Source organism: Mustela putorius, unplaced genomic scaffold (genome assembly GCF_011764305.1).
Source record: "Mustela putorius furo isolate JIRA1106 unplaced genomic scaffold, ASM1176430v1.1 tig00000551_pilon_pilon_pilon, whole genome shotgun sequence".
Lineage (NCBI taxonomy): Eukaryota > Metazoa > Chordata > Mammalia > Carnivora > Mustelidae > Mustela > Mustela putorius.
In genome coordinates, this window is record NW_025421412.1 from 11607457 (window position 1) to 11621124 (window position 13668).

General features: G+C 50.8%; 1 protein-coding gene across 1 annotated transcript in view; it reads right to left on the bottom strand.

Moving 5' to 3' along the window:
* Window positions 1-1930: 1930 nt before the first annotated feature.
* UBAC2 (UBA domain containing 2) overlaps window positions 1931-13668 on the bottom strand; it is a 173738-nt gene continuing 162000 nt past the window's right edge. The window contains exon 9 of the mRNA XM_004746091.3: window positions 1931-3098. Within this exon, the coding sequence (XP_004746148.1) occupies window positions 2991-3098 (108 nt within the window). The 3' untranslated portion in view covers window positions 1931-2990. The remainder of the gene's footprint in view (window positions 3099-13668) is intronic.

Sequence of the window (13668 nt, forward strand, 5' to 3'; positions counted from 1 at the left end):
GTATTTCCTGGACCAGTGCACACAGCTGATCTCTGCTCTCGTCCTGTCCAGTGTTCCTGCTCTTGTCCTCTGGGCCGGCCACGGCGGGGCTGACACTACCTCTCCCCTTGTCCTTGTCCAGCAGTGACACCATCCTGATCCCCCCTACACAGTCTCTGGTCCTCTCCATTCCCCTCCCCCGCTAGAAATGCAGGAAATTCACCCTCTTCTTTCCTCTCTCGCTATTTGGTCACCTGCGTTCCTCCGTGATCCCCAGAGCAGGACTCCCAACCTAGGTCTCTAACCCCTGCCTCTTTCCAGATCCATTTCGCCCTCTGGTGACCAATTCCCTGGCACCCCGTCTCCCCTAGACCCGAACCAGGTACACCCCACCCCCAACCTCTGCCCGAAATGCCCCCTCTGTCCTGTAGAGGCCATTAGCCATTGTGGCTCCTCTCAGATACAACCATATCCAGCAGGTGAGCAAACTCGCGTGACTCTGGCCAGTCTTCTCACGTGCAAGACTGCGGTTTCAGAGCTTAAATGTAAGTCTGAGCCAGAAAGCCAATTTTCACTTTACAAACATGCTACAGGGCTTGGGCGATTCTGAAAACGAGCCTTTGATTCCCATGAATGAAAGACCACGTCAGCTTACTGGAGGAAAAAAAAAGTCAAGTTCATGGTGTAGACCCTTCTGTTTCTACTGAAGAACCACTGCCGCAGGAACCTGAGCTCTGAAAAAATTCTAGGTGGTGCAATTTCCCTGATTTTTTTTTTTTTTCCCCCTGATCTCAAACTCAGTCTAGATTTAGGGTCAGGACTTTAGAAGTAGACTTTCCTTATTAAAAAAAAATACTAGACATATTAAAATATTTTTAACATATTGTTAAAAAAAAAAAGTAGACTTTCCTTGATTTGGGAAGAGGGGATAGGGGACGGCGGGGGGGGTTCCGCCAGAGACCACTTTTTCCTTCTTCCTCCTCTCTTTGCAGTCTGGAATCTGCTTGTTTGGAAACTAGGCCCGATCTATTACTGTTCACACCAAATCAAGTCTGCATCATCTTTTCTAGACTTTAGGAAACCAATGCAAATGGCTCGCTGATGCCCCCCTCTGGCATGCGTGACTCTACACTGACGCATGAAACCGGCTTTTCTTTAGGGGTCCTGTCAGCGTGAGGGATTGCTGGGGGTCTTAACAAGGGGGCTTGTTTTCGGGTATTCAAGCTCCTGCCATCGCCGGCCGCGGCTGGGTTATAATCCACAGGGAGGGCAGCGGGCCTGGGACAGAACGGCAGAGCGGTCCAGACAACGTGCCCGAGGCTGAAGAGTCAGGGGTGTGTGCGGGGTTGGGGGGCGGTCGGGATTGGGATGATCTGGAGGGCGGGGGCGGAGCAAGGGGGCAAAAGGCCTGGCAGTTGCGTGGGAAGGATGGGCGGCTGGAGGCTGCTGGCACCGAGGCCCAGGAGTCGGGGAAAACCGGACACGCACCGTGCTCTCCTGGGAGGGCCAGAGGGTGGGTGCGGATTGGCTCAGATGTTCTTGCTTGAACGTGCCTCAGTGCACCCAGCCTGTCTCCTATGAGCCACTGGCCTGTGAACGCAGCTGGGGATGCTCGGCCCGCGACCGCCAGCCCGACAGCCTGATGTGGGGAGACTCAGATCAATATCGGGGCCTGTGCGTGGGACCAGCTGGGCTCCCGGAAAGTCGTCTCAGCTCTCATTCTGAGCAGCCTGAGGGCCCCAGCAAGCCTAAGGATGGGGCCTCACGGGGCCAGGAACAAAGGGACTTTTCTCACTTCCAAAAAAAAAGCACCCGAATCTTCTGAAGAAAGAGCAGCATTGGCAAAAAAAAAAAAAAAAAAAGAAACAAAAACACCCAAAAAACTACTGGTAAATTATGCAGCTTAGAACAAAATTTTATTTAGGTAAGTCTAATAAAAAATACCACAAAGTAAAACACATTAAAAACTTTATTATAAGTATTACACTTGTCCAAATTTGCATCAATTTGATACATTTCTGCTCCTTTCACAGAACACGAGAGTCATAATTGCCTTTGATCTCAACGGTCCCCCTGCTGTAGTCCCCTGCGTGCTCGCCGTGGCCCCCCCTGCCTTACTCCTTCCTGCGGCTCCCGCTGCCAGCCCGACAGCCAGAGCGTGGGGCCCTGCCCTGCTCCAGGGAACCCCCCTGCGCTCTCTGTCCTGTTATCACCCCCAGCCTGAGAGGCTAACTGTACATATTCTGAGGGTGAGGAACCCCAGTTAAGTTTCATAGAGTATTCTCGAACCTTACATTGGGACCTGATCATCATTACTTTCTGTAATAGCAGTGAGGGGGAGGAGTTAGAAAGATTCCCTGGACTGAAATGGGCTGGAACGGTGTGGGATAGGGTTTGCTTCTCTTGCTTCTCCCTCCTCACTCAGGCCTGACCCAGACCCAGTGCAGCAGATCCGTCCTGCTCACCCCCCAGGGAAAGGGGGGCACCAAATGGCCAACTGGGGTTGGAAAGCAAATTTGAGGGAAAAAAAATAGTGATGAGAAAAGTCTGTAAGGAGTATTTTGCCATCTTTTTCCTGAATAACATTCTCCTTTCCCCTTTATGATCAGCTCTAATGTAGGCCGACACAGTACAGTGAAAATAATAATATGGTAATAGCAAGGACTTCCCATTGGGGTGCTATTCAGTTGCTTACAGAAATCTGCAGTTCTAATGCAGCTTAAACACATCAGGAATAGGTGACGGTTGGCCGAACTCAGGAAAATGCCCCATAAAAAAATAAAGATAGAAAATACATGCTGACTTAATGGCAAACTTATTTTCGAGACTTTTTAAAAACGGTAATGGCCTTGGAATTACGGGAGGAGCGACAGGGACCACCGCAGGCCCACGAGAGCACTGGAGGTCAGCCAGGGAGGGCGCGGGGGGGCCCGGGCTGCCTTGGTGGTGGGGCTGAGCCCGCTGGGGGTGGGCAGCCGCCCGGCCAGTGTCTGTGCAGCTGTCCAGGACCCTCAGTGCTGCAGCAGGAAGTTGGTGGCCACATTCAGGTCATTGTTCGAAGCTCTCAGGGCTTCTAGAGCATCGCCCCGGGAAAATCCCATCTCCATGAGCCGGGCAACCTGGAAACAGAAACACAACCAGAAACCCAATGAGGCCAGTGACTCGACTACTAACCCACCAGCCTCCGAAATGTTTCTTACGAGGGTTTTGTTTTCAAAACAAAACAAGAACCCTAATTTTCATTGTAGGGTGAAATCTGATTTTTTAAAAAAAATGTTAAACGGGCACGACATTTCAAAGTGCTTACCATATAGCTAACAAGTACAGTTATCTCATTTAATCCTATCTTAAAGACAAGGAAGGAGCACCCCAGGGTCCGGCGACCTGCCAGGATGAACAGTGGGTAGATGAGTCCCCAGGATGCTGCCGGGAAAGCCGGTCTGTTCCTGCAGCCTAGTGCTTACACGGCTTTGCACTCTCCTTCGGTATCAAATCCGATTCCTGTGAACTCCTCAAGTCATGTTTCCTTGCATAAGAGCACAGTCGCTTAACAGAAGATTATCCCTGATGCTGGGAGACACCTGTGACAAAAGCACGGGCAGGTTCCTGGAACCACCGGGCCAGAGAGGGTCCCCTGGGTGCCCACACCTCGTTTGTTAACCTTCCACATGAGTTGCGGCATTTGCTAAGTTTCTGGCTGGGGGGCAGGGCGGGGGGCTCCCTGGGCAGCAGCAGAGAACCACACACAAAGGGGGTGAGGCCTGGGGCAGAAGCCGGGGGAAGGAGGTGGCTAGCGTCATCGAGCTCAGGGAGGATGAGGCTTGCGTTTTCTGGACCACAAATCCCGCATCTGTGACTAGAGGCTTCCTGTGCTCGCGCATACGGTTTTCAGTGAAGCGGGCAGTGCCACTCGAGTTTGCTGGTAACCTACTTTCCCATTTAGAAATGTGCCATAAAGATATTTATGACCCCAGACGAGCCAAAGGAAGCTCTTCTTTGTACTTTTGTTGAGATATACATTTGCAATAATATGTAATGAAAAGTGACACAAACTGTTGAGATTTTCACCACATGTGGGTGAAAGAGGCCTTTGTGGACTGAGAACTTGGTCACTGTTTCTAACCTCTCCCGTGGAAAACAACGCGCTTGGTACGAAGCGGAAAGAAAGTACCTGATACTCCGGGAGTCGGGTGTGCGTGAGCAGGGCAGGGGAGAGCAGGGCGTTGAGGGGCCAAAGTGAGGGGGATGGGGAGGGAGAGGGCAGGGGAGGAGGCTGGGGTCACTTCTCCGCACTGCCTGAATGGCCCGAGCCCTCGTCCCTCACGGAGCCTTGGGAAAGAGGTTCATCCTGGGGAGACGGAGCGCACAGGCAGGGGCACTTCTCAAAGATGCTGTCTTTCAAACCCAGGCTGTTATCTCTCATTTGTGCGTCATGAACGCTTAGTGGGTTAAGGTTAGCATTAAAAAATGCACGTAGTGAGGGTCTTTCTTCCATAGAACTCATTTCAGTTCTCCACAGGCACACACATGTGTGCCGTGTGCCGTGTTTCCCACTGTGGGCTGTGGTCAGAGACATTTGACAGCTGTTCTCTACGGGAACAGCCGGGGCCTGGGAAAAGGACCGTCCTCGAGCACAGCCCTCACACGTGGGAGACCCAAGGTCCCACAGGCGATGACCAGCTCCACGTCCCAGGCTGATGGACAGTGCGGACAGACTGGGAGGAATCTTCTGCTTTCATTTCCTGCCCAAGGAAAGAACCACCTTCCCCAGAATGTCACACACACTACCCACTAACCGGCTGGGATGCAAAGTTCTTCCTCAATCCAAGAAGACTCTGCCTCTCACTAGTTGCCCTCCGTGGGACGTCAAAGGTCCTAATCTTGCCCTTTGAAATAACAGACGACAACCCTATTCTTCCCTTTTCTGCGTGAAGCACTTCGAGTGTCTGAAGGCAGCCCCCCCAGTCTCCCCTATTTCTCTAGGCCAGCACCCCAACTCCTGGTCTGGCCCAGGCCCTGTGGAGCCCGGCCCTGCCTTCACTGCTGGTGCTTCCTCCTCTGGCCTGGCTCGCTCCTCTTCACCTGCAGGCTCCGGAGGTGCCCGGCCCTTTCCCATTCTCCCAGACTGGAAGGAGCCCCCGAGAATTCTGTGGCTCCACTGACCTCTGTCCTGTGTTCACCACGGTTGTGACTTTTCCCTGTAACTGCAGGGAGGGCCGCTCGCTGCCACTGTGCTGTAAGCCTTCTAGAACAAGGGAATAAAGGCCGCGGCTGCTTTAGTCATTCCTGCATCTCTGGACCTGACACGTCCAAGTAGAGTGCTCCCGTCGAGGCCCGCCGCCGGCCTGGCATTGCGGCCCTCAGTGCAGCGGGGAGCGCGTCTGCAGCGGGCCCGTGTGCGCGTGCGCGTGTGCCCGTGCTCCCGCGCGTGCAGCCACATCACACGGGTGTAGCCAGTTACGCCGACGCCTGCTAAAAACACTCAGGTATTTTCACCCGAAAGGCTCTCAAGCCAGGCTTCACTCCTACCCCGGAAGCTGTACTTGCTCTCCTGGAGTCAGGACCACACGCATCTCCGTGAAATGGCCTCTGGTCATTTTCTAGATAACCAAAATGGATTTCAGTTTAAATTGTTGTCTCCTAGATTACTCAGCTCCCTCAACACTGTGTCATTCCCGAGTCTGATTAGCGAACTTCTACAAGGTCCCTCAAGTTATTATTGATGAAAATGCCAAGCAGGCAAAGTTGGAGACGGGCCCAGAACGCATTAGAGACCTCCCTTTGTCCTCGAGTCGTTAGCTGACAATTTTTTTAGAGATTTTTAACCATTTAAAAACCCACTTCATATTGTCTCTGTCCATTCCACATGTCACCACTGTATCCCTCAGTGGCAAGATGTAGTCAGATGTCTTGATGACATCCTGTGTTAGCAGGAGCAGGGGCCGGGCCTACAGACCACAACACTCTTAACACTCAAGGCATCTGCCTGATCATCTGTTTCAGGCTCCACAGACATGAAGCATCAGTTTTGCCATTTGATCGCCAGAATCCGCACTTGCCTCTTTCCCTGGGGACTTCAGACTGAGCGTGGCTCGCCTTGCTTGCTCCAGCCCCGGCCGGCACGCTCAGGGACACGCGCTCCGGGACTTGGGCTGGACGCACGTCCAATCCAGGCAATCCTTCCCACGTTGTTCCCTGGACTGAAATAAGCTTTAACCATGTTTATTCCCGTGACTTCCAGTTAAGAACCACCCTCTTTAGTGGCGTTAACGCTGCCCGGAGAGCAGGTGGGCAGGTCCTCTGCTTTCTCTCTGTTACCCACGAGCTCACGCCTGCCCAGCCCCGTGGCCGTTCTCGCCCATGTCCGCGCGCCGCTCCCGACGTACCAGCACTCCAGCACCTTCCGCACGCCACGCAGCGCTGAAGAGGCGGCTTCTTCGCACCTGCCAGTGGGAATCGTCTGACGGATCCCGAGTCACCATCTGGAGCTGACGGCGTGTGAGCCGGACCCACGCTGGGAGCAAGGGGAGCTGCTGGCCGCAACTTCCCGCTGGTCCTGGAGTCTTCCGTGCATCGACTCGGAATGTGGTTTGGAGTCTGGAAGGCGCTGATGATGGGTGGCCACCTGGGCCACCAAGACGGAGCAGCAGCGACCACCCTGCAGGCTGGTCCAGTGCTGGCCACCCCAGAGGGCACCGCTCAGGTCTGCGATGGCCCAGCTGTGTCCTCGGGTATGCGAGCAACGTCGGTGTGAAGGAAAAGCTTTCTCTGCCTGTGAGGTTTCCTGGGGAGCCCGTCTGTGTTCTCAGAAATGAACGATCCCACACGTACCGGCGCTGGTTTCGACAACTGGCCGTTCACTGAAGAGCCTGCCGGCTCTGACGGCGGGCAACAGGGCCCCTTTCACCAAGGCTGGCTGAGAGCTTCCTGTGTCTTCTCAGGGCGAGAAGACAAGTGTGACTGGAGGATCTCCCCCGCTGAATGACCTTGAACTCTAACCAGGTGAAGAAACTTACGAAGTAGAAATAATGTTAACAGTTCTTCTTTTTGAAAACGGAACCATTCATTACACTAAAAAAGTGTATCTGTAAGCTTCTCCTAGTGTCCCGAACAGTAAACACCCAAGGGAAGATCAAACCGCATCCTGGGCTTAGGAACGTGGGTAATAACCAGGCAAAAAGGACGCGAAGCAGCGACACAGGGAACGAAGGCGGCAGGCTCGCGCTGTTGCCCAAGCTGGGGATGGGACACTCGTGGGAAGGGCCGAGCCTGCTACCTGGTGCCCGACAGGTGCCCAGGAAGTGCTGCCTGCTGTGACGAGTCTCTTCCCACCCAAGAGGGGCTGGGTCGGGGCGCGGCTGCTCCCCGCTGACCCTCTGGGCCTCAGTTCAGAGGTTCCCACCACCTGACAAAACCACCCTCGGGTTTTGTTTTCAGCGCTCATTGCAACTGCTTTCACTGTACTCGTTTTATATCATCTGCTGGCCAAAGAACTGATGTGTCTGTCACAACAATCAAACACATGCTTGTTTGCTGGGAGCCCCGGCTGGCAGCGAGCAGCTGGGGGAGAGTGTTGGGGCCGCAGTCAGCCCCCCTGGTCACTGCCATCAAGGGAGAAGGCTGTGCTATTGCCCCGAGGCCAGGGACCCGGTTAAACGCTGGCTTGGGGCGAAGTTCACCCTCACACACATCTCCTGTCATAGACAAATACAGCCACGTTTTAAACACAGGCCAAGAATGATTTCTGTTACATATTTCTAGTGGTTAAACATCCCACAGAAGAACTGGCCTATGAAACTAAGCTAAGTAAAAAAAGATAGAAAAAAATCTTTTTAAAAAGGTAAGCATAAAATTCTAACAAAAGCCCTTATTATTTGTGACGCTAAGAAAAACTTACATTTGTATAAATTCTAGCAAATGCTAAATTCTGATGATTATAAAATCACAGTATTTACAGACACTCAGTCTACCTCCTTCCCTATCCCCAGCATATGTATTAGCCACAAAACACATTAAATCTCACTGAAAACCCAATTTGTTTCCTCTACGGGCTGCTTCCTGTCTTTTTAGTTCAGCTATTAGAACATCCAAGGGAAGAGAAAATGTCAGTGTAACATTTGTAGGTCTTGACTCGATAAAAATCCGAAAATACACCCTGATCAGTTTAAATTAAGTTACACCCGCACGGAAGTGTCACTAATTCAGCAATGATCCCCAGACTCTCTCAGCGGCTGCGAGGCTCTGTGCAAGGTGCCCGCAGTGGGCTGGGCTGGGTGACTCGGGTGTTGCCCATCTTTCCTGGCAGACAGCGAGCTCTGGGGGGGCCGGGACCACGCCTGCTGTGTGTCCCCTCCCCCACAACACAGAACCACAGAGCCTGGCACACGGAAGTTCCCAGTAGTGGTAACAGAAGGGGTCAGTTTAGTGATATGAGTTCTTTAATGAACCGGCCAACAATGAACAGGGCCCAAAACGCTAAAGTAGATAAAGCACTGGGGCCATGGCAGGGAGAGCATGGGGCCACACAGGCCAGCACACACCCTGAGTCTTGCTCAGCCTGGGCCCGGCTGGGTTCGCGGCAGTCAGTCTGCTCGGGAAACTTAGAAAATGCCCCATAGAATTTTCTGGAAAGCATTTCTTTCAACATTCCTTCTCCCATTTTGGAGCACAGTAAGTACCGTCCTTCTGCTTGTGCATGGCTGGGAAGCTTCTGCTTAAAACTTCTCACCACAGAACATCAGAACACAGTTCTCCTGGGTTTCTAGCCCAAACAACTAAATAATCCTTTTCTCTAATTTCTTTTAAAAAAAGAAACAGGTGTAGCTGGGTTAACATCCCGAGAATGTGTTATGCTTTCCTGTCTTCCACAGCGCTCATTTGTAAAACCTAACGGTACCTGCACGGAACGCCACCAGTGTGGTTTTCTGTAGCTGAAGGCCTGGCTTTCTAGAGGCAAGGTTCAGAGGTGGTTTGACACAGGGGGCAGCAAGGAGAGGCTGGCACTGGAATTCTAGCCCCACCGCGTGGAAGGTGCCCTCAGTGCCCTTGGACTCTGTCAGTGGCTTCTGGTCAAGTTCTGAGGCCCTCAGTGAGCCAGTGGGTTGCAGGTTGTGGGAACTTGCCCACGGGTAGGCAGAGCAGGAGGGCACTCGCCAGGCAAAGAGGCCAAATGTGTTTTTCCTGCAATATGTTTTTTAAAAAGAGACCCTGCTAAACCAGAAAAGAAACCTATAGAGATGGAGATAAACCCATATTGGTTTTCCTTTCCTTTAAAAAAAAAAAAAAAGTCCTCGGGGCACCTGAGTGGCTCAGTGGTTTAAAGCCTCTGCCTTCAGCTCAGGTCATGATCCCAGGGTCCTGGGATCAAGTCCTGCATCAGGCTCTCTGCTCAGTGGGGAGCCTGCTTTCCCCTATCTCTCTGCCTGCCTCTCTGCCTACTTGTGATCTCTGTCTGTCAAATAAATAAGTGAAATCTTAAAAAAAAACAAAAAACAAAAAAAGATGACTCTTACTCAAGGTTTAATAAATGAAACCCTACCTTGGCCTTCTACTTGCAATTCAGACTAATAAAATAGGACATTCATTCCAATGAAATGCATGGCAATTCTTCCCAGTGAACTGCTCCTCTGCTGTTTTGTTCAAGTAGGACTGTGGTTTTCTTTAACTTCCCTTTAACTAAGGGTGTCAAAAACAAATGGTTTTGGGGGTTTTTAGTTCCCAAATCCTGACACTTGCAGGAAGTGATGCCCACCCAGAGAAGCCCGACCCAATCCCACGCTGGCTGGCTCGTCCGTGCGGGCCACTGCCCAGGGCCCCATGCACACCCCGAGGGAGCAAGTCCTGGGAGACTCGGCTCGCCCTTGCCTCCCCTGTGCTGTAAGGATCATGTGACCTCTGGGGTATGGTTAGATCCCCTGGGAATCAGTGCACCCCTCTCCCACGGTCACCTGACCACGCCCCTCCTCCTCGGAAGGGCCGAATCCCTCTGATCACAGCCGCTGGCTGACTGAACGGTCACTGGTTATCGTACGCTCCCGCAGGCTACAGACCCGCTCAGAGGTCCCTTATTTTTGCTTAAGCTAATTTCTGCTTAGCTCCGACTTTGGTACCAAGGAGGCCCTCGTGACAGACTGGATGAGCTCCACTGTTTGTACCTTTTAGGATAACCAGCAGAATGAGGTACCCCCAAACCCTGGTTAACTATTCGAGTGCCATGCAATATTTCATCCCAATACCTTTAGCTTTGGTATTCCCTTAGAAAACCTATTTCTCATCTAGGCATTCAGATGGAAAAGTCTGATGTCCTACCACTCTCTAACGCACCTGTGAGGGCAAAACCAGTGTTTTTTGACCACACCTTCCCATTCGGCCCCGCTCTAACCACTGCTGCGAACCCTCTGTGTGTCGGGCGCTGTGCCACGGGGGAAACGGGGAGAAATGGTGCTCGCCCTCACGGGGCTCACCTCCCCCAGGGAACACAGACAAGACTTGAGTCACGCTGGGCCAATTCCCAACTCACTGTAATTGTAAGTGCACGGAGCAGAAGTGCAAAGGGTACCCCAAATAAATGTCAGCGAGGGGGTGGTCTGCGTAAGTCTGAGTACTTGGAGTTGAGGTGGGTTTTCCCGGGGACTTCGGCGAAGACTCCTGAGATGGGGAGAGAGGAGAGAACCTCACTAAGACTAAGATGCTCTCAGACTCAATGTGCTTTGCTATTTCCAGCTGAGACTGAAGGGTTTCGGTGCTGAAAGCCATTCTCTCTCTGCTTGGGTCAATGAACATTTCAGAGGACAGGAACAGGATTCCCAGGACAGGCCTCGGGTGTTACAAACGTACTAGCGGTTACAGACCTCATCGAGGCAGGAGTCTCACGAGCACTTGAAAGCACAGTTCCTGGGCAGCAGGGGAAGAAGTCACACACGTCACTACAGTTCTAACAGGCTCCTCCCTCCACTGCAGTCTACCCTCCAGGGAAACCCAGTGACGTAACGCCCCGTGTAAGATCCTCCCACGGTTCCTGATGTCCGAAAGGCAGAAGTGGGAGTTCCCACGGCACAGCGGACGCTGGGGAGCCTGCCTGGCTGCTCAGGTTATCCTCCACTCCAATCTCACGCCCCTGTGCTTCCCCAAATGTAAGGCACTTTCCACCCCAGGCTGACACATGCCGCTGGCAGTCCTTGCTTTAGTTTCCCTGGCCCCAGGACACTTGGGCAGAGCCGACTAGCCCTGTCTCCAGGCCGGGCTCCCCACCCTGGGCTCTGCAGCACAGGAGGGCAGCTCTGATGGGAGCAGACAGATGGTGATTCTTGGCTGATGAGGAGGAAAAGAGGCGTGACTGGAAAGGGGGACATGGAGATCCTCAGCAGTTTCTCTTTCCTCTGTTGAGTCCTAGCTCTGGTTTAGTCCCGTTTAACTTCCTGGTCCAATTTTACCCATGTATCCCGCTAAGAAAACACTGAAGGACCGTTTTCTAAGATGGGGAGGGTTTGAGAAAGACAAACTTAGTGAGTCTTTTCCTTCTTTGATTTAAAAAAAATAGGATGCTAATAGGACAAAAAGTTCCTTGTTATGTGAGGTGTAAAATGAGAATCTCTGGCTAAAAAGAAAAAAACAGGGGCGCCTGGGTGGCTCGGTGGATTGAGCCGCTGTCTTTGGCTCGGGTCATGATCTCGGGGTCCTGGGATCAAGTCCCACCTGGGGCTCTCTGCTTGGTGGGGAGCCTGCTTCCCCCTGACTCTGCCTACTTGTGATCTCTCTCTGTCAGATAAGTAAAATCTTAAAAAAAAAAAAAAGACAGAAAGAAAGAAAGAGAAATGGAATAATGTCTACACTCATTTTTAACATAGTAGACATTTGAGCGCATTGTACTATTAAAAAGAGCTGTGAAAGGGTGGTGCTTGGTTTCGACACATTCTTAAGAGGGGCTGGGATGGCATCTTCAAAGGACGATGAACTGGCAAATGTGTGGGTCCACTTGTTGAAAAACAGTAAAAGTAGGCTGGGAAGAACTAAGAAGCCAGAAACTTAACAACAGCAAAAGCAGAAAAAGTGGCAAAATGTTTCTATGGCTGTATGTCTGACTGTTACTAGATCTGATAAGAGATGCACATTCTTTCTTACCATAGTCCTTGCTTTCCTATCTTAAAGGACTCATTAAAGTTCCGGAATATATATATTTTTTTACATCAGAAAAACCTCAATCATTTTTATTGTTCTTGGTTTAAAAAATTATTGTTTTTTATTTTTTAAAGATTTTATTTATTTATTTGACAGAGAAATCACAAGTAGGCAGAGAGGCAGGCAGAGAGAGAGAGAAAGAGAGAGAGAGGAGGCAGCAGGCTCCCTGCTGAGCAGAGAACCCAATGTAGAACTCTATCCCAGGACCCCGAGATCATGACCTGAGCCGAAGGCAGAGGCCTAACCCACTGAACCACCCAGGCGTCCCCAAAATTATTCTTAATGCAATAAACAGCATGACTCTGATATTTAAATAAAGAAGATACAGCACATTTAACTGAAGGAGTATAAAGAAGTCTTGTTCATTCAAGCTATTTGATTACATTACTAACAAATATTATTTTAGATAGTGTCTAGCCTCAACAAACTAACCAAGAGATTATATATATTAAATACACATTTCTAAATGTTACTGTAAACATCCTGAAGGCAAGAGCATTTTTTTTTTCTCTTTTACAGTTTGGCTAACACCTATCACAAGAACTGCCAGGAGTCTACCTAACAAACAACTCCCCGAGAAGACACTTTGTTCTAACGAAATGACAGACTGTAATGGCCATGTTCAGGATAATCGAGAAACACAAGAAACAAGGTTTAGAAAATTACTGAATAAGGAAGCATATGTTAACAACAGCCTCTGATGTATTTACATCTCTTCACACCAGAGCAAGGAAGTAAATGCTGTTGAAACAGATCCTGACAACGTGTTAACCTGTTGTCCTTCTGGAAGGATCAAGGAGAATGATTCATCAGAACACCCTGAAGACTTCAATCACACACATTCTCCTGATTGCCGCGTTTTGACATTTTTGTTTCAAAGTACAACACGAAGAACGGTCTCACCTTTAAATAACTCATACCCTCAACGGCTGCTCTGTGAGGAATGTGACTTGTGGTTCTGGCAAGTAAACAGTAAGAGAACAGAATTCTACTTTTTACCTGAACTGAAGAGTAGCAGCTTATTTTTTAATCTGTTACCATCAATATCTTACAAAAGGCTGAATTATTGGGTTGTTTTCCTATCCATGGGAATACCATTTTTCTAGAAATTCTCTAATGGGGGCGGAAGAGAATGGACTCCTTCCTCCACCTCTCAGGCCCGAGGAGCTACTAAAATGATCAGCCTGAGTGAGAAGCTGTGAGGTTTTGGAAAAGCTCGATCGATTCATCAGCCACAGTCAGCTCGTTTCTTTCCAAGGCGTTTATGGGGGCCTAATCCAGGGAGGCAGTGGAAGCCCCACCCTGAGCAGGTGCCCTGGGTCCAAGGGACCTTGGCATAGTCTGGGGACAGAGGAGGTGACAGCCTGGACGTTGTGACCAGCTACAAAATGCTACCCTTTATTTGTCTGATAAGAAAGCAACATGCGGGGGTGCCTGGGTGGCTCAGTGGGTTAAAGCCTCTGCCTTCGGCTCAGGTCATGATTCCAGGGTCCTGGGATTGAGCCCCACATC